General features: G+C 43.5%; 1 protein-coding gene across 1 annotated transcript in view; it reads left to right on the forward strand.

Moving 5' to 3' along the window:
• The window catches only part of ITGAE (integrin subunit alpha E), a 183,438-nt gene that overhangs the window by 96,188 nt on the left and 65,556 nt on the right, over positions 1–21,694 (forward strand). The window contains exons 7-11 of the mRNA XM_088453654.1: positions 3,473–3,580; positions 5,773–5,888; positions 10,705–10,859; positions 19,678–19,831; positions 21,125–21,272. Of these exons, the coding sequence (XP_088309780.1) occupies positions 3,473–3,580; positions 5,773–5,888; positions 10,705–10,859; positions 19,678–19,831; positions 21,125–21,272 (681 nt within the window). The remainder of the gene's footprint in view (positions 1–3,472; positions 3,581–5,772; positions 5,889–10,704; positions 10,860–19,677; positions 19,832–21,124; positions 21,273–21,694) is intronic.

A 21,694-nucleotide genomic window follows, 5' to 3' on the forward strand; every position in this document is an offset into this window, starting at 1 on the left:
GTATAACAATACAGGCTAATAAACAATCTGATAGTATGGGGGAGCGAGTTCTAGAGAAGAGGAAGCAGCTTTGGATGTTGGACTTGGATGAGGTAATCAGCAGGGAGACAATCAGAGGAAGAGCGGAGAATACAAGAGGATGTGTGGACTGAGATAAGGTCAGAAATATAGAATTAGAAGGAGCAATTGAGTGCTTTTAAAATAAGAATTAAGAGTTTAAATTCCCCTGTGGGGAAAGGATTTAAAGGGGAGGAGAGGTCAAATCAGAATGACAAGAAAGAAAGTAAGATGAGCAGCAGCATTGAACATAGCTTTAAGGGGGGAAAGGTGGGAGAAAGGAACACAACAGAGTAGGAAATTCTGATAGTCCAGACTGGAGATGACAATGACATGAGTAAGAGATTTGGTAGCCTTCAGGGTGAGGAAGGGTTGAACCCCTTAGACAGTATGTTGCAGAGGTGAAATCGGCAGGACTGGAGATAGCATGAATGAGGGGAGTGAAATAGAGGGAAGAGTCGCAGATGACACCGAGGCAGCGGACTTGAGAGACAAGAGAGTTTAGTGTAAGCATTTGAGAGAGGTGAGAAAGAAAAGAGAAGGGGATAGAAATAAGCTCAATCTTAGACATGTTGTATTTAAGAAAGAGCTGGGATATCCAATAGATGAAAGAGAGACAGTTATAGATGTCAGACAGGGTGGAGGAGGAAAGGTGATGAGAGTAAAAAGGATATTTGTGTATCATCAGAATAAAGCTGGTATTGCTGACCAAAAGAGCGATGAGATCACCAAGGGAGGAGGTGTAGTGGAAGAAGAAAAGTGGATCAAGCACAGAGCCTTGGTGACACCAATGGGAAATGGAAGAAGGGGAAGTAGACTTGGAGCGGAAGGTTTGACGGAGGAGATGGTGGTTAATTGTGTCAAAAGCAACTTACAGGTCCAGAAGAATGAGAATGGAAAAGTGACCTTTAAGGTGCCCACACGCATACCGACTTTTAATCCAATTTGGCCGATTTCAACGAATCGTGACGACAGATAATGTAAAAAATTACCTAATCGTGAGTTTCTTCTCTTGATCACGATGCCGATGCTCGTCCCCGCTCGTCGTACCTTGCATCTTCAGATCTGCTGTGCTGTAGGGCAGATTAGCCAATCTGGGATACAAAGCACTGGCTGCACTATAGATCTTAAGTCAGATTGGACATTTTTAACTCCAAATCGTGACCACAACTGTTTGGGGAGAGTTCAGGGGAAATTGTGTATATCGGCTGATTGGGAGCAAGTTGGTATGTGTGTGGGCACCTTTAGATTTAGCTATGAGAAGGTCATTAGTAACCTTGGTGAGAGCAGATACAGTATCATGGACTGAAGGAAGCAAAAGCCAGATTGAAGTCAGTCAATGAGTAAGTGGACAGGCATTAGGAAACAGGTCTTTCCAAGAGTTAGCAGGTAAAGTGTAGGAGAGAGAGGAATTTTCTTTAGAATGGAAGAGACAAATTGGAAGTGGAAAAGAGGTGGCAGGAGTTGGAAGATTGGGAGGAGAAAATTGTTCAGAGTGAGAAAAAGCAGAGCTGGAAAAGCAGAAAATAAATTTGAAATATAGGAAGTCAGAGAATGAGTAGAATTTTCTCCAATGCCATTCCATGAAAGAGTGGAAAAAGTCAAGGGAGGAAGAAAAAGTGTCAGGGTCCAGGTTACAATTAGTCAGGGGCAAATACAGGATGTGCAAGTAGGGTTCCGTATATGTGCGATGCATGTATGTTGTCCACATTCACAATGTCGAAATTCAGAATGTTGAATGGTTCTGAATGTCGACATTCAGAATGTCGGCATCTTCATTCATACTGTTGGCAAGTTTATAATCATGATAACATTGGCAAATTATCACTCATCTGAACCAGTCAATATTCACAAATTCAAAATATATGGTCCATCAGAGAGAATTTGGGTTTTCAGAACCTCCCCCTCTGTGTGCCACTGCAAGTGAGGGTAATCATTGGGTAGTCATTAAGGGGTATATTTACTAAGCAGTGTTAGGAGACAGAGTGAAAAGTGATAAGAACGTGATAAGGTGCCAGCCAACCAGCTCCCAACTGTCATTTTTCAAACACAGCCTGTGAGATGACAGTTGGGAGCTGATTGGCTGGCACCTTATCACTTTTCACTCTGTCTCCTAACACTCCTTAGTAAATAGACCCCTAAGACTCCTTAAATCCATACCATCCTGTCTAAATCAAGACAGAAGGTATGGGGTATACAAACTTACACTACTACTGTATGTTTGATCTTGAAGTAAGCATTTTACTTTCATGCAGACAGTGTTACAGTTGCCTTTTTGAAAAATAAATAAATGAGTAAATAATATACAATGTTCTGTTACATTCATTCATTCATCACGCATACTTGGAGAAAATGTTATTGTAATTTGCCTACAATTAAGCATGATGTATTTATTCAATAAATGATGCTCCGAAATTATTTAAAAGCCACAGTATTGAAATATTGTACATCGCCATCATATGACCAGCAGTGGTATCGAATTACCACATATGAACAATTGTTCTTGTCTATGTTGGATGGCAGAGATAGGTGTACCCACCTACTGTAGCAGCCCATGTGGTTGCTATAATTTCTGGCAGAGGGAAGGGGGGAAGGTTTGTATGGAGATGATGCAGAGCCAGAGCAGAAAGAATGACATCATACATAATATTTATCCCAATGGAACTGAAAACTCAAAAGACATATGGGGTCCTTCAGAGGGATAAGTAGTTGTTTGGGGTTACTAGAATGTTTGGCCCCCTCAATATTTTGATGTCAGGTCCTGTGGTTGCTAGTTAAGCCTGAGATTGCACTCGTATGCTAGTTTCCCAATTTCATTATGATATATGGTGTCAGCTGAACAGACACTACATTCCAGTAGCTTGCTCACTAATGTACAGTACTATAATTTATACCACTATAAAAAACAAAAGAGCAGGTAGTTTTGCTGTTTGTTTTTTTTTTTTTAATACTACATAAATAAAAATCATAATGGGATAGGTGTAAAGTGTGGAATCGGTATGTAATACCAACAGTCGGGATCCTGGAGGTCAGAATCCCGACGCCGGGATCCCGACAGGGTAAACATACCAACACTTGGTGGTCGGTATGCTAACCCTCCCACTCTCCCTACCCTAACCGTAACCCTCCCTCTTTGGTGCCCAACTCTAATCCCCCAACCCCGTTACTTACCTTTGGCATCCCGGCAGTCAGGATGCCGGCGCCGGTATTCTGACTGGTGTCAGCATTCTGGCACCGGTAATGTAAGCATCGCCATCCCAACCGCCGGGATGCCGAACGCATACCGTAAAGTGTTACTTCAATATTTTTGAGCATTTCTAATTTTTACCACTACAGTATATTCACATTAAAGTAAAGGACTACATTCACTACATGTACATTTGAAAATGTATTTGCCAATTCTCTTTCATCTTAGGGGAAGATTTCAGGAAGGACATAATGGGAACAAAGAAATGTGATGGTCAAAACACAAATAGTAATAACAACAACAACATTACAAATGACAATGATGTTGAAGACGGTGGTAAGTCATTCTTTTCTAACCTATGTATTTTGCAAAAGGAAATGCTGCAAAGTCACAATAGTTTCATGATCATTGATTGCAATAAAGGTTAGTGCTACTTAAAAATGATGTTGCCTAATTCATAAAAATTATTATGCTGGTTGCTACATGTCACGATTGGTGTAATGGATACACACTATGAGCTAGGATTGGCACAACCAATAACAGGTTGCTGGTGGTTTTCAACAGAGACGCCCGCAGGGAGATATGGACTTAGCTGCAGCCAGCACGCATGTCGCAGCATCCTGAGCTGGTGATGGAGTAGGCACTGTACGTCAAAATGCCAAAAGGGTACTGTAATAAAGAGCATACTTGCCTCCTCTCCAGGAACGTCCGGGAGGCTCACGAAAATCATGTGTTGCCCCCGGACACCAGGAAAAGTAGACAAATCTCCCGGAGTTGGCCTCCACCAGCCTGCAGCCGCCCTCTTGCAAAGTGAAGTGATTGGTAATGACAGCCAATGACTCAATTTGCTCTATATTGCGTCATCATGGCCCCACCCCCCAACTTCACAATGCCTGTAATCGGCTCATTGAGTAGTAGGGGCGGGGCCACGATGATGCGATCACATCATCATGCTCAATGACCCACCCACTTTACTTATACATACGTCCCTCCCACTAGTCGCCCCTGTAGGCTGGTAGAAAGTCATATAGGGTGGGAGAGGAAATTCCAGAGGATTGGAGCAGCCTGGAAAAAGTATTGGATGTAGGAGTAAGATGAGGTGAAAGTCAGAGGAAGAGGGAATAGGGCGAGAGGGAGTGTGAACTGATGTGAGAAGGGGCGCCGAGAGGATGGGGGAGCAGGTACAAATTACCCGTGCCTGGGCTTGCTGGTCTGGCACCGCCCCCCCCTCCCTTTTACAACACAGTAGCCCAGCACACGCTGCTGTGTGCTGGGCTGCAGTGGGAGACTGCTCGCAGCTGCTAAGAAGCAGCTGGAGCAGTCTCCTATGCCTATGGGGGGAAGAATCAAGCTGATCACGCCCCCATTGGCTGTGCGCCGGGCTGAGGGGCTAAAAAGCGCCCCCCTCTCCTAGCGCGAAGAGGCGCTGCAAAAATGTTTTTGTTCTGTGTTTTTCTTCCTAAGGGAGTGTGGCCATGCCTCCCGCGATTAGGCCACTCCCCCTGCCACCCGGGCCCGGCGCGGCTCTTGGTGGCCCTGGATCTGAGATGTAGGAAGGGGAAGAGATATTCATTGTTTTATCAAATTTTGGAGAGAGATAAAGGGGAGAGAGTTAAAGTACCAACTAATCAGCTTCTAACTGTCATTTATCAAACACGGTCTGTAAAATGGCAGTTAGAAGCTGATTGGTTGGTACGTTATCTTTCTCCACGTTATCGCTCTCCAAGGTTTGAGACATATCCCCCACAAGGTTTGAGACATATCCCCCTAGAGTGAGAAGCTTAAAATAGATTTGGTAGGGGGAAGGGGAGCCAGTGAAGGAGTTGAAAAACAGGAGAGGTTGAGTCAGGACGACAAGATAGGAAGATGAGATGGTCAGCAGCATTATGTATAGGAAGGGAGGAGAGGGTAGAGGCGGGATAGAGGAAGAGTAGACAGAAATATGTTGTAATAGTCAAAGTGGAACTTGACAAGGGCATATGCAAGTTGAAATTTGGACCTGACAGTGACTCAGTCATGGCTCGCGGACCGGAAGCCAATCAAAAGCATCCCCGGTGAGCCAATCACACCCGCTCATGGCGTCTGATGTTAGACGCCGCAGAGCTAAGCATTCAGTTTGACGTCAGCAGTTAAGACAAGAACACTACGTTACAGTGTTACAGTCGCTGACACTGTAACGTAGCATTTCGCATGCAGATACGTCCTCAGTCGCTCACAGAATATAGACATGCTGCATATCATTTTAATCAGCAGAATCTGCTTGTGCTATCTATTTGCATCGTTGCATCGAATAAGATGCATTTGAAGGTAAAAAGATGCATGAAAAGATGCTTGGCGCTACCAAGTCACAGCATGGTGTGACTAGAAGGGCTGTTTAACGCGCCAGGAGGCTAGAAGTATGTAGACCCATTTGTAGGTGTAATTACTTGTGGTTTTCTTTGAGTGTAAATGGGGTACAATTATTGTACATTCTCCTATAAAACTTGTTGTTCTGCAGTTAAAAAAAATATATGTTCATTTTTTGACAGGGACGGAGATTGCCATAGTTCTAGATGGCTCAGGGAGTATAGAAGTAGAAGATTTCCTGAAAGCGAAGGATTTTATATCTAACCTGATAACAAAAGTATGGGAAAAGTGTTCAGAGGTTTGTCACATTTCACTCCCCTGTGATGGAAACATTATTATTTTTGTTATGAGAAAGAAGGCAGGCAATCCAAATAACACATATTATTGCCTCTATAACATCTACAGTATAATATTATCAGCATTTTAATATCACATGAATGTACCTTATGTTATAAAAATGATACATAGAAACGTGATAATTACCCTGGTCAGAATCCCAGTGTCAGCATCTTATGACCATGAATAAGTCCTGTTTGGTGTTCAAAGATGGATTAAAATCAAACAGAGGGGGTCATTCAGACCCGCTCGCGAGCGGCAGGACGCTCGCAAGCGGGTCGATGTTCCCCACTTCGCATGCGCACGACGGAGGGAGCTAAGTCGTGCGCATGCGCGAGACCCGGCGAGCGACGGGCTCACCATCGCTCCGGGTCTTGCACCAAAGGGGGCGTGCTGTCGATGTTGATTGACAGCATGCCCCCTTTGGTGGGAACGCCTACCGTCTCAAGCCGGCCCCACTGACATCACTAGTGATGTCAGTGGGAGTGATTTTGGCTCTGATAGAGCCAAAATCACTCCAGGGCTTGCGGCAGCGAGACCCTACCGCAGGGTCTCCGTCGCAAGCCCGATGGTCGCGATGGTCAAGACCATCGCGACCATCATCATGGACGCTCGCTATAGCTGTGGGTGGTAACCCACAGCTATGCGAGCGTTCATGAGGACGCTCCAAAAAAAGGTAGGAGGGCCCTGATTCAGGGCGAGCGCTCTGGTCAGAGCGTTCAGCTCTGAATCAGGCCCCAGAGCCCGGAGAGGGTGACATGTTTTTTCCACATGTGTCCTCACTTAACTATCCTTCAGCTAGACGGATATTTACAGTAAGTGAGGGGTCACCTCTATCTCCATAGTTCCTCCACACATGATTACGTCAATAGTGCCCCTGTGTCAGGTGATAAACTGGATTCAGCGGAGACCGGCATGACAGGAATCACAGATGAGGTAAATAGTTCTAATGCAAAGACTTATGTGGCAGTGAGAACTGCCTGTGATGATAAATGACAGGAACTTGGAGGAACCGGACTGGAACCGGCAGGAAGACTTGCTGAGTTGAACTGGTGAACTTGGAACTTGACTCTGAGTCTGGACTGGAGTAGAGAGGAATGGGTAACTGAAGAACTTGGGCTTGACTCCGGACTGGAGTGACGTGGATTGAACTGAAGAACTTGGGCTTTGACTCCGGACTGGAGTGACGTGGATTGAACTGAAGAACTTGGGCTTTGACTCCGGACTGGAGTGACGTGGACTGAACTGAAGAACTTGGGGTTTGCAGGGTAATCCGGAAATTCTGTGACAAAGGCTGGAACTCAGGTGCAGGCTGGGTTGGGTATTTGGGAAACAGGTTCAGGAAGGTTTGGGAATTTAAGGTTCGGGGAGGAGTGGGTAGAAGGAGCAGGAGTAGATCCACAGCAGGAAGAAAGGCAGGGTAACACAGTACAGGTTTGCAGGGAGCCAGGGACCAACCAGGAGTAGGGCAAGCAGCGGAGCACAAGGCTAAGGACAGGGGAGCAGGAACTCACTTATAGCTGATACTGAAACACACGAGTTGCACTGGCCTGGGAACTAGCAGGATTTCCGTATGCTCCAGGTATTGCTGTAAGCAGAACTTCTGGATTTGCCAGGTATTGCTGTAGCAGGATTTCTGGATTGCCAGGTATTGCTGTAAGCAGGATTTCTGGATTGCCAGGTATTGCTGTAAGCAGGATTTCTGGATTGCCAGGTATTGCTGTAAACAGGGTTGCTGGATGAACTGATCTAGGAACCAGTAGGAGAGGGAGCCTGGGATACCCTTGTACTCTGAAGTAATACAAACTATACACCATAGGAAGTAACAAGATGTTCAGGCCCAGAATGCTATCAGAGGAGGGTGTTTATACCCTGGGTCTCGCAGGAATTGGTGGATACGGACAGGTGGTCCGGTAGTAGCACTCTGAGTGGTGGAGGCACAATATGCAGAGGGAGCAATCATCTCTGCAGTACTGAGAATCAGAACTACACCTGCAATTCCAATCAAGGCTAGCAGTGTTCACAGACAGAGGGCCCAGGTGAATAATCACTGTGGAAAGGAATACACACAGAGATGTGCTGCAGCCAGCATGATCAGAGCAGATCTCACAGGCAGATTACACACACAGATCCATGAGACAGTTGGCAGGGGTAACATAGGCAAACGCAGGGGGGGGTTCCGTCTGCCTGGAAACCCCCCTCCCCAGCCCACACCATGACCACAATAGAAATAGTAATATAATAGAATTTTACTAGTGCTGCATGTTCTTCTCAGTATCACAAATGAAAAAATTAGCACCACCTGTGGATCTTTTAACATGTATCAGCCAGTAATAAATAACCTGTGCACCAACTAGGAGATCTGGAAAACATTCATTGTTAAGGATGTGCTGCTATAGAGCCCAATATGTACATATACAGTATGTCCAGGGAAGTGCTAGGTTCTTCTGCTGCTCTCCCAGACTTGCTCTAATACTCTGGAATGGTGCCCACATCTAAAATAAAACCGCTCAGCTCAGGCAGGATGGGCCTACTGCAGCATTTAATGGGTTACAGTGATTGCTGGTCCTCTATATGCTGCAATTATGACACACAATATACTTTGTATGAAGCATATTAAAGCTGGTTAAGTGCTAATTATGCCCTCTTCATGGACTGGCCACATTCACTCTAAAATCAGGCATTTGGAAACCCCCCTCTAGAAATCCTGCATTAGCCACTGGGTAAGTCTACAGGCAAAAGGTGAAAACTAGACAGGGTCATGACACCCTGCATATTAAGCCAGTAGTGTCAGACACCTTGATTATTAGCAGTCTCCATATTTTAATTATGCATTGTGGCATCCTGAAAACGTCAAAGCATTTTTTATCTTTCTCAATAGCTAAAATAATTACCATTGTTACACAATTTGGCTTAACCACTGTTATATTGGTTTACAAACAAAAAGCAATAGAAAAAAGGTCAGCCCTAATGATTCCTTATAAGATCAAAAAATCGTGTTTGAAAAGGTGAGTCAGATTTATATCAGAAACAATTTATCCATAGAAATGAATATAAAAAAATATGAAAAACATACAAGATTAGTAAAGCATTAAAAACAAATAAGTGCTGCAATATACTGATAACCGGGACCTGGTTGGAAGGAATTAGATGAAGTAGCGTCTGTTGCCCACACTGATTGATAGCTGGATGTAGACTGCAGTAGTCATTACATATCTAGCATTACACTTTAAGCATATTTAAGCATATTGCAGAGTATAATGATATAAAGCCATTTATGTGTAATATAGAGGTAGATTTTACTAAGCCTTGGGGATATTAGGATAGTTAGTATTCCAAAGGTTAGTACCGGCTGCAGTGGCAAAGCCAGGTTTTGAAGTGAGGGGAATCAAAGGATAAAGGTGCCACAGAGAGCGTGGCTACATCATGCCATGGGGTTTAACTGAGTCATAGAGGGAGTGTCCATGCCCTTCAGAGCCATTTAATTGCACTCAGTGGGTGCACCATCTTCTGCTGGAACTGCCCCCCCCCACATACATGGTTGCAATTGATGGAAAAAAAGACAGGAGCCATCAATGGTTTTAAACTATACAATGCCGTAAAGGTTCAAGCATGCGCAGAACGTCAGAGACAGAATGAGCAGCGCAAGTTTCCTCTGTGGGCAATCATTCTCTGATGAAGAGTACAAGTTTCCTTAGCACATACACTGCCCAGTGACAGTAGAGAATGAGAGCAGGCCATCCATGCCTTCTCATTCACTACTGTATGTGAGTGAGCTGGGGGTGGGGCTGGACTGGTGACTGACAACTGAGCTCAGCCTGTCAAGTTAGCGAGGTGGGCCAGCCCAGCCCCATCCCGGCACACACACTGACTGACTGACTGTGTTGTTGTATTGTAAGTGTGTAAGCCACATGCAGTGCTGCTCTCTGACAGCCTAGTAGCTCTGAGTTGCAGTGCAGCTGCAGCAGACCACTCTATCTGCAGTGCAAGGCCTGAAAAGATAGCCATTGGACCCATGGCTACCATCGATGGTGGGAAATCATCTACATCTTCGCAATAAATGGTAAAAGCATCACCAATCAGTGGGCAACCATTCATGGTTTGTAGCCATCAATGGTCAATGTTCATCCCTAACTCTGCAGCTGCTAGTAATGGATGAGGGTGGTGGCTCTGCTGATATTCCCTGGTTACCCCACTGACCAACTGCAATCTTTGTTACAACTCCAGATGTAACTAGAAGCAGAAATTTGAAGAGTTTGACTCCACTTGTATACAGAGCCGCCGTGAAAAATCTTCTGCAGAGAGTTGAGCTCTGTGTGGCCACTACAGGGCCGTAGCTAGGGTAGTGCGGCCGGTGCCATCGCACAGGGCACCACAGGTTGGGGCGCTGTTTGGGCCTGTCAAATTTCTGTTTATTATCATTCTTGCTTGTAGCTTCCTCTTATTTCATCCCCGCATCTCCTGGCCTCTCCTATCTCTTCCCTGGCCCTTCCCCATGAAGCCATGGCCCTTTTTTGGGTGCATTATGTCCCTTTGAAAAATGAGGGGGGCGCCAATGCTCTTTCTGGCACAGGGCACCAAAAAGTCTAGTTACGGCTCTGGGCCACTATAATGGTAAAGGTGTAAAATTACTCCCAAGGTCGTCGGGTCAGCAGTGGAGTAGCTGTGGTACTGACTATGCACTGACTCCTGTCCTCTGCTATGTAAGCTCTTTAGGTCAGTTTGCGTTATTAAACTTATTTGCCTAACTAATTGTAGTATGTGTTTTCTTTCCTCAGTGCGATTTTGCAGTTGTCCAATATGGGGATATAATTCAAACAGAATTTGACCTACAGGACAATTCTCAAGGTATCAACTATATTCTAGATAAAGTTCAAAAGATCCAGCAAGTTGGGAATGTAACAAAAACGGCATCTGCTCTTCTCCATGTGCTGTGAGTAAAGTCTCGCTATAACAAGCATGTACAGAGAGTGTAGGCTTCATGTACTTCAACAACTATCAAGTTGCAGATATTTTACATTTTACAATTTTTTCATTGTCAATTGTATGTGGGCCAAGTTAAGAAGATTCCCATATAAAAAATGTTACTATTAAATGATGTCTGTTAGGGATGTTTTATTTTTAATTACAGTACATGCTATGAAATGTCTTTATATAATAATAATATTATTATCTGACTAGGGTAATCTGATTAAAGCTGGGTACACACACTAGAGCGATGGCTGATTTGGCCAAATCGGAATAACAAATCGGGCATATCATGCAGTATGTATGCCTGGTTTGCGCGCTCCAGCGGTTGTTGCTGCGCGGCCAACCAGATGATATCACTGCGGTGCCGTGCAAGATAATGAAGGACAGAATGAGGGATCGTTCTGTACTTTATTACATCGTTTTGATAAGTTCCGTGGATCCAGGTACACATCCGTCTGCAGTTTTCACCAGAAATAAAGATTTTTCTAGTATAACGCCATTCTCAGATGGTGTTATATAAGGTAATCCTTTAAAGAATTATGATTTCCTGTTACCTGAACAGCATAAGACATTAAGCTCTGTAGAGAGCAATAACTTGCTCTCTACAGTGCAATGTTGTAGGAGTCTGGCATTAACAGAGAAGATAATTGCATTATCTTCTCCAATACCTCATGCCTGTATAGCTGGGATACTTAAATCATGTGTAGACGTTTGTTTTCTCATGATTTAAGTAAACTTTTGCTTGCTGAATAGAGCCCTTCTAGTTAGATATTCTGCATTATGTATAATTGTAATGGTCTGTTTGCTGACCTAGCATGCATATTATTTCCAATGATAAAGCCATTAATAGATGATATTTTAGATGATATTTAGGAATTGTTACTGGAGGAAATTTGTGTGTGTGGCAAACTTGCAGGACATTTAGACTCTGGCTGAATCTCCTGATTTGATATAACGGTGAAGTCCGGTGTCTGTGCCGTTCATGAAGTCGCAATCCTCCTTTGATACCAATCAAGCATGTATAGTCTCGGTGAATACCAATGTCCTTAATTGAGCTTGCTCAACAGTCAAAGCAGAGTGCGGGAATGCAAGTTCTTTTTCTAACGCATTTCAGCACGACTGGTGCTTTTTATTATTATTAGTTTATATGGCGCCACAAGTGTTCCGCAGCGCCTTACAAAGTACATAATGTGCAAAAGAATTCTTGCAATGGTGCAAGAAAAAGAAGACTCTTTGTGGGGCACTCTTTAATCAAAAAAATATATTATTGTATATATATATATATATCTCTTACAGTATGAAATGATGATATTAAAATATCAAATTTATTAGTATACTCATTAAAATATATGAGAAATATAAAGTAGTGGGTTTATTCCCTAAACGTAATTCAGTATCAAGTATCAGGGAGTCCACAATTGACTCTAAATTACTGATAAATTAGGCGAAAATATTTTTAGAATGGTAATCCTTCATTAATAAACACATTTACCAAGTGGGATATATAGGAAGTGATATCTCTCAGTCATAAGCACTTTTCCAAATGTCACAATTCTGGGATTTCAAAACAATTTAATTCAAGTATGCACTGTTACAGGAAATTGCTGTTTTTTAAAAAATTAAAAGAAATAGTGAGAAACAGCAAAGGCTGACATATGGCCTTCCCCTGTATTGAATGAAAAAGTTCTTTACAGAAAATTGAAACAAAATTGTCACAGTAATAGATACAAATATAGCAAATAATCTGGGATATTTAGGAACAATTGTCTCTTTCCAGACAGAGAATTTATTTGAGCATGTAACAGTCTATATTGTCAATATATGACAGACAATTTCTAATAGTTTGTAATAATTGTCCCTATAATGGCAAACAGGTGCATGCATATAATACCTTCTACTGTGATCATAGTCATGAAATGGTGAAGTAGTCAAAGAAATGGTGGGAAGTGTGGTTATGTTGGAGGGTGGGTGTCACAAGCCACCGCTGTGTCTTGTCTGACAATTGTGCTCTGGGTGGTTCTCTCAGACCCGTTGCTAGGAGACAAGGACGCCGTGCTGCCACTCCACGAGGTCTTCCTACCTGACTGCTCCATCTCCTCCTCCCTGTGCTGATTGGATCGTCTTCTTTTTTTACCCTCGCTGGTTCTCTGCTCTGATGCAACTATAGCGTTCAGTACGTACTGTAGCTTCCGGTTCTAGTGAGTAGTTCATGCTCCTGTGTGTTCCAGTACCTAATGTCCAGCATGTATCTATTGTCTCTGCCAAACCTCAGCATTTGTGTGGACTTCCTGCAGGTAACATCATAGCAGTGTCTGCCACACCACAGCGTCTGTGTGGACTCCCTGCAAGTAACATCATAGCAGTGTCTGCCGCAGCTCAGCATCTGTGTGGACTCCCTGCAAGTAACATCATAGCAGTGTCTGCCGCACCTCAGCGTCTGTGTGGACTCCCTGCAAGTAACATCATAGCAGTGTCTGCTGCACTTCAGCATTGGTGTGGACTAACTGTATATCAATGCGGTCTCAGCCGCACTTCTGTGTCCTCGTGGCCATTCAGCTAATAACACCCAGCTGTTTCCGCTGCACGTCAGCATCTGTGTGCACAATCTGCAATTAACATCGCAGCAGTCTCTGCTGCACTTCAGCGTCTGTGTGGAAAGGTGCAACCAGCCAAGTACATATCAGCCCACAAGGCTGCAACCAGCCAAGTGCATATCAGCCCACAAGGCTGCAACCAGCCAAGTACATATCAGCCCAAAAAGCTACAACCAGCCAAGTACTTATCAGACCTCAAGGCTGCAACTAGCCAAGTACATATCAGCCCTCAAGGCTGCCACTTGGCTATCAGGCCACATTCTAGTCAAGTACCCTCCAGTCCTCAAAGCTTCTTTATCAATTGACTCCTTATCAATTGACTCCTCAAAGCTGCTTTATCAATCGATTCACAACTCTTAGCTTTTATTTCCTGATAATACCGTTTTACTATGAATTCTCCCAGAGATTCATAACAGTGGCAGTGTTTTCCCCAGGCTGTTTTTTTGGTGGGTGCACCACCCGGCAAGAAACCGCCTACCACCCGGCACTTTGGGAGCCTGCAAGTGGGGACAGTATCTGGGAGCTGTATAAAAAGGAACAGATCCTACAAACTTTGCAGCTTTTTCATAATCAGACGACTAGGCCCATAACAAGAAGAGGATAATTAATATATAAAATGTTATTTCAAATTTAAATCATAATGTCAGGGTTTAAAACATTTTTTTTATTGCGAAGGCCCCCACCTGGCTACTTCTTGATGCCACCCGGCTGGAAAAAATTTCTGGGGAGAGCACTGAGTGGGAAAATGATCAGCTCAGTCTTAGACATATTAGGTTTAAGAAATCACTGTGATATCCAGGAAGATAATGCAGAGAGACAGTTGGAGATACGAGTGAGGAGAGAGGGGGGAGAGGTCAGGGGAGGAAAGGTAGATCTTAGTATTGTCAGGATAGAGATAATAATGAAGATCAAAAGAGCTGATGAGCTCACCTAGTGAGGACATATAGAGTGAGAATAGGAGAGATCCAAGAACAGAACCTTGTGGAACACCTACTGTAACAGGCTGTAGGGGAGGAAGAGAAGTCATGAGAAGAGACAGAGAAGGATCGGTCAGGAAGGTAGGAGGATAGCCTGGAGAGGCCAGTGTCACCAAGGAAGTGAAGGATTTGCAGCAGGAAAGGGTGATCCACAGGGTCGAAAGCATCAGTGAGGTCAAGACGAATGAGCAGAGAGTAGTGGCCCTTGGATTTAGCAGCAAAGAGTTCATTGCTGACTTTTGTGAGGGCAGTTTCAGTGGAGTGGAGAGAATGGAAGCCAGACTGAAAAGGGTCAAGGAGAGAGTGGGAGGAAAGAAATGTGGTGAGGCGGTTGTAAACAACTTGCTCAAGGAGCTTGGAGGCAAAAGGGTGGAGAGAGATGGGATGGTAGTTGGAGAGAGTGTTAGGATCAAGGGTAGGTTTTTTAAGAATGGGGTTGACAAGGGCTTGTTTGAATGCAGAAGGGACAGTGCCTGATGAGAGGGAGAGATTAAGGAGGTGGGCAAGATGGGAGCAGAAAGAAGGAGAGATGTAGAAGAGGAGATGTGAAGGGATAGGGTTAAGGGTGGAGGTGGAAGGGGTGAGGATAGGATGAGGGACATGACTTCCTCCCCAGATACAGGGGAGAATGATGTCAGAGTCTGTAAAATGGATGGGGAGGGGTGATCCAGGAAAGGAGGAGGTGGAGAGCTGGGGGACTTGTGGGAAATTATGTCCTGACATATAGAATAATTTTTAGATGTAAAGTAGGTAGCAAAGTCAAGGGCAGAGAGCGAGGAGGGAAGGCGAGGAAGGGGTGGGCGGATGAGGGAGTTGAAGGTGGTGAAGAGACGCTGGGGATTTGAGGACTGGGAGGAGATGAGGTTCTTGAAATATGACTGTTTAGAGAGGGAAAGGGCAGCACTTTGAGAACTTTCTCAAATGTTAATCTGAGAGTAAGTTATGGTAAGAGGAGTAGAGGTGATGTATAACTGTCTCCAGTTGTAATTGCTGTCATCCCAGCCCTAGAGTAATAGATTCCCCTTTCCAGTGGTCTATTACTATAGATAAAATAATTAAAAAGCATGCAGTTGGCTTCTGTTGCACCAGCTATCACCGTCTGAAGCACCTGCTCCATCCACGCTTTGCCCCGGCTTCTAAGTAATGTCATTTACATGGTAACTACTATGAGCCAATGCTTTAATCATCTAAATTTTAGTTAATTACACAGGTAAACAACATTATTGTATTATTATCATTACTACTACTATTACTATTATTATTGCTCTGCTTCTTAGTTCTATGAAGAGCAGGACATCGGGGAAAACAGAGCTTATATAAAACAAGCACATACCAGGTAGATAATATAAATTCATATGTGAATATGTGACCTGAAGGTCCTTGCTTGGAAGAGAGTTTACAATCTAGGGCCGTATTCAATTAGTTTCGCACCCGCGATAAAGTTTCGCATGGCAGACTTTCCGCCGACATCGTGTGTTTTGGACGCGGAAACTTATCGTGCGTGCCCCCGCTATTCACCCTATTCAATTCCGAATCACACGAAAACGGCAAGCCGCGAAGTCAGAACAGGCAGAAAGTGCTGTCAGAAATGGGGAAATCAGCCTGGACTCCCCCAAAAGATGCACTAACATTGGGGATCAATGTAGATGTGTCCGAGTAGCCCTAATAACACTATTTGGGATACTTAAGTTGTTTCAATAGCTTCTTATTAGTGTTTTTGCACAAGAGGTGAAGAATGGCAATAAGCAGTATTTTTGGGTGAAAATAAGTAAGTAGTTCTGTCAAATTTGGGGTACATGAAAATGGGTGCTAGCATATTTTTAAAGTCTCTAAAGTTAAAATAATGTTGCACTTTTCACTTGCTATACAGAGGCGTATCTTTTTCGCCTATTACATTGCATTGAGTATCCACGTACACGAAAAGCGGATGGAATTGACGGAGATAAGTTTCCCCCACGTGAAAAGCTGAGATCGGCTATACTTTTCCGCGGATCTCGGCTTTTCGAGTCTAATTGAATACGGCCCCTAGTGGGAAAAGTGCAAAGCTGAGACAGGAGGAGCAAGTGTGGTGCAGTTTGGGACAGAAGCGATGGTGTACCATTAGTAGTATAGGTAGGAGTAGTGTAGGATCTAGTTAAGAGAAAAAAAGGTAATTCACATAAAACAGAGACTTTAGGGTGACTTATGTGTTTGGTTTTGGGTACAAGATGGAGAATTAGGTTGTTGTGAAGCTGAAGGAAAGCAGATTGTTGAATGAGAAGACTGAGTTGACAAAACTGGAAATTCGTTATTAGAAATACCGAGGGAGGATTTCCAGTGACATGGCAAGGAGACTGTAACTGGATTCTGAAATAGGTTTATTTACCAATCGACAGAGAAACGGAATTACACCTTCTTTGTACTATACTTGCCTACTTTTGAAAAAGCATTTCAGGGAGATTGTGAAAGCAACACATATGAGCACAGCGGTAAAGTGAGCGTGTACTGCTACATCTGAGAGGGGTGCCATAAAATTTACTTTTATCCAAATGTAAACAAGCCCAAAAGCAGTTAATAAGATCTATTTGTTGATGAAAACACACTGATACTTTTAGAAAAAGCATGTAGCCATAAAGGCTCGTTGTGCCTTATAACCAATGCAGGGAAATGATACTAATTATCCAATTTGAATGTTTATATCTCGCTTTTTTTTTTATATATAACAGCTTCATAATGGGGGTAAGGTGCAATCAGGGAGACTGCTAGACTCTTCAGGGAGATTGCTACTATTTCAGTTGGCAAGTATGCTTTGTATACAGCATTGCTCATTGCACGTTATCTCCAACCTCAAAGTGTCACATTTATCATTAACTATTTGCAGCATATTCCCTGAAAATACCCGTTCGGGGGATAACCGCAAATAAATAGTGTGCCCTAGATGTATTATGGAGGGACTGCAGAAGATATCTCCGATATCTGCAGCTATTCCTCCATTTCCGACAGCAGCCACAACCTCCATAGTTTCTATGGGGGATGCGATGCTGTCAGATTCACCAAGCTCCGGAATGCTAAAGATGGTGCTGTGCTGCTGTAGCCTATGGGCTACATATCGCAAAAAATACCAGGAGAGGGTTCTGGAGGAACAACCCCCAGGCAATGGCCACACCGCACGAGTGGTCTGTAGACCGCGCATGCGCTGTAGTCCCAGCACTGGAGTGAGGAGACCGCTGATGTGGTCACTTCACTCCAGGCACATCGCAGGCACGGGCTCATTTCAGAGCCCCTGCCCCGGCAGGTGTAATTGAATACATCCGAGCAGTATGATTACATACTGCAATACGATCATGAGTGCTAATATCACATTGCAAATGTGATCATTGATAAATGGGACCCTAATAGAGGTTTTAGTTATGGCACCATAAGTAATAATAGGCAAACAATCAGAGGGCCCAATCCATACTTGCCAACTCTACCTCATTGTCAGGGAGACTCCCTGAAATAGCAGCAATCTCCCTGTCTCCCTGAAGAGTCCAGCAATCTCCCTGATTGCACCTTACCCCATTATGTAGCTGTTATATAAAAAAAAAACAGAGATATAAACATTCAAGTGGGATCATTAGTGTCATTTCCCTGCATTGGTTATAAGGCACAATGATCCCTATGGCTACATGTATTTTCTGAAAAGTATCAGTGTGTTTTATCATGTGGAAATCATGCAGTATTTAGGTAGAAGACGATGCGATGTGCGCTCCCGCCGCTGTTCTATCGTATCGTATGATCAGATATGCAGCCCATACTATCTATCGTAATCGTTTGCAGATTGTGTGTGAAAAAAGCACCAAATTGTGCGGTCGGGGCTGCCGGGGAGTTCAAGGGAAATCGTAAGATGTATCGGATCGTACTAGTGTATGGCCAGCATTACCCTAACCGTAACTGCCGACTATCTCTAACCCTAGTTGCAGATTTACACTAATTCTAATTGCAGCCTAACCCTAATTACACCCTGACCCTATTTCCATGTGTCAACATTCTGACATTATGAATATTGACATGTTATTATTATTTATTATCAGTTATTTATATAGCGCACAAATATTGTGCAGTGCTTTACAGAGAATATTTGGCCATTTACATCAGACCTTTGGAGTCTGGGAAGAAATTAGAGCACATGGAGGGAGAATATACAAACTCTACACAAACTCCACACAGTTAGGGTCGTGGTTCTATGTGGCAGTAATGCTAATCATTATACCATTTGTGCCGTCCTAATGGACCATGTCATCGTTATGATGTTGATATTCTGAATGTTGACAATCTGACTACATCCCATCAAACATTCAAACTATTGCAATGGCCGCAGCAGTACACAAACCGAGGATTCAGCTTATTCAGAAAGTCACAAGGGGATACAGTCAGGATACAGGCGTGCGCTATCCCACCCGCCGATATCCCGACACTTACATCCCGAAATGGGACTAAAGATAGGCGTCGAAATCCCGACGCCTATCATTAGCCCCACTATGGAGTCCTGACACCCGGCATACCGAACGAAGGTATGCCGAGTGTCTTAGCGTCCAGCCGAGGGGAGGGGGAGGGTTAGGTTTAGGGAACCCCAGGGGGGCTTAGGGTTAGGCACCCCCCGGGAGGGTTAGGGTAGGGGAAGGGGGGTTACGGTTAGGCACCACTATGGGGGGATTAGGGTTAGGCACTCCCCCGACAGGGTTGGGTATAGGGTGTACGGAGGGGGGATTAGTTTTAGGCACTAACGAGGGGAGGTTAGGTTTAGGCACTGCGGGGGGTGTTAGGGTTAGGCACCCCTAAGGGAGGGTTAGGGGGGCGAAGGGAGGGTTAGGGTACTTACCTGCAGCTGTCGGGATTTCGACCCGCCGGGCTGCTGCTGTCGGTATTTGACCCGGCGACTAAACAGCCGCCGGCATTACATACCGATTTCCTCACAAGACGTATGCAGCAGACAACAGGGGCTCGGAGCAGGGCCGTATGCAGGCTCTCCATAAAATACAGGGTTTGCAGAGTTGGGGGGAATGATCCATTAATTGAATACTCATCTACCCTGGTTTTTGGTTTGAATAACTTAGTTTGTGTCTGGGCACAACTATTGCAAGAAATGGAATTGACTACTTTTAGTAATTGCAAGGATACATTGTCTCTCACATATTTGCTTGTTAGTAAATGTTTACTGAAATTTTGTGATTTTTTTTGTTTTCAATAGAGACAATATTTTCAGTGAAAAACATGGATCTAAGGAAAGTGCTACCAAAATAATTTTGGTGTTGACAGATGGAGAAATATTCATGGATCCTGTGAATTTAACAACTGTTATTACTTCTCCAAAGATGGAAAGCGTTGAAAGATTTAGTATTGGGGTGAGTATTATAAACAACATTAGCTCTCATGAACACACTGTCATTAAAAGGAAACTTTGGGCCATGTTCAATTACCGGCGAAAAGCCGTTATTGGTGATACTTTTACGAAGATGATGTCATTTCGCCAATCTGAGCTTATCCCCGTATTCAATTCTTCTGACTTTTCGCCGGTACGGAAAGTCAGTGGCAAACCCAGCGATAAAGTATCACCTATGAATAGGTGTCGAATAAAAGTGCAGAATTGGGGTTTTGGGGTCCAAACTTCCAAAAACCACCCAGCACCCCTTGGACTGTCCCCCAAAGGTAAACTGTGTCAAAAAAATGTAAAAAAGTTACCCAGGACACCCCAAAAAATTACTTTCATTTTGGGGGCAAATAAAAAACAAAGTTGGGGGACAAACTTCTAAACTAGCGAAATAGTCTCAGGGGTAGTCCCCAAGTATGCGCCAGGTGTTTTTTAGTCTGCAGGTGGTTGCTGCAAGTGGATTTTTCAGGTTTTTTAAAAGTTCACATTACCCACTTTAAAATATGCTTGCACCCATTTTCAGGCACCCCAAATTTGATGGGGTAAAAACCTTGATGAAGGAGCAGTAAATAGCTCCGAAACGTCGGTGATTTTTCACATTCCTGTGTTGAATTTATTGAGACAGAGTGCCGCCTGTGAGGATTGTAAATATGTGTATATATATATATATATATAATATATAACTAGTATAATCAGGTGGTACTCCAGACGACTTAGTTAGTATGCTTGGGTGTGGTTCTGTCTCTTTAAGCCAGTGAACCAACACCCAAACCTATTGGAGAAGCATAATGTCAGCCACAGGTTCTGTGGCTGATTAAAACTAGAGAACCTGAGTAATTAATATGTGTCCCAGATTAAAAGCACATTATGGCAAGCTTAATTATAGGTGCATTATATACAGTATATAGTACATGTTGATGCGAACACAGAGAAGCTCCAAGTAGCTTTTTTTGGAGCACTTGTAAGGGGTGAAGCCCTGATTGAGCATTGTTTAAGATGCAGATACAATATAGGTTTGATCCCTGTGGAATTCCACTTCCCCTAACTGGTGGTTGTTGCAGGGATCTGATTGGCAATTGCATGTGCTGATGAGTGGTCACAGGATCCCTCTAACCCCTGAGACAAGCAGGTCACTGGTAGTATATAATATATATATTATATTATATAACTGAAGTCATCAATACTTAAAATGACAACATAATAATTGTAGCACATAAGAGAACTTTAAGCTGTCTTTGACGTAATTTATTCTTGATGATCTCTACAGGTTGGAAATGCATTTAATCGTGTCAAAGGTTACGATGAGTTGAAACTCATAGCCACTGAGGAAAAGGATCACGTCATAAGAGTAGATGACTACTCCAAACTGGACGGACTCATTTCCTCCTTGCAGCAGCGGATTATTGGGATAGAAGGCAAGTCCATACAAATGCTAATTATAATGCTAGCTAAGCAGCATATCTAGAAGATGAATAAGTGTTGCAGTACGCAGTCTGTATACAATAGTGTTTATAGACTGCAGCCCTTAGATTACCACTCAAAGTGATTGTGTTAACAAGAGAGCCACAGTATTCTTCAAACTGATCATATTATAATTAGGGGTGTGCACCGGCCACTTTTCGTGTTTTGGTTTTGGATCTGGATCTTTCTTCGTGTTTTGGATCTGGATTGGTTTTGCCAAAACCACCCTTCCGTGTTTTGGGTTCTGGGTTTTGTGTTTTGGATCTGTATTTTTTTTTAAAAAAAGCATAAAAACAGCTAAAATCACAGAATTTGTAGGTTTTTCTGCTCCTATGCTATTATTAACCTCAATAACCTTAATTTCCAGTCTATTCTG

The sequence above is a fragment of the Taudactylus pleione genome, unplaced genomic scaffold (genome assembly GCF_031769625.1).
Source record: "Taudactylus pleione unplaced genomic scaffold, aTauple2 ptg000585l, whole genome shotgun sequence".
Taxonomy (NCBI): Eukaryota; Metazoa; Chordata; class Amphibia; order Anura; family Myobatrachidae; genus Taudactylus; species Taudactylus pleione.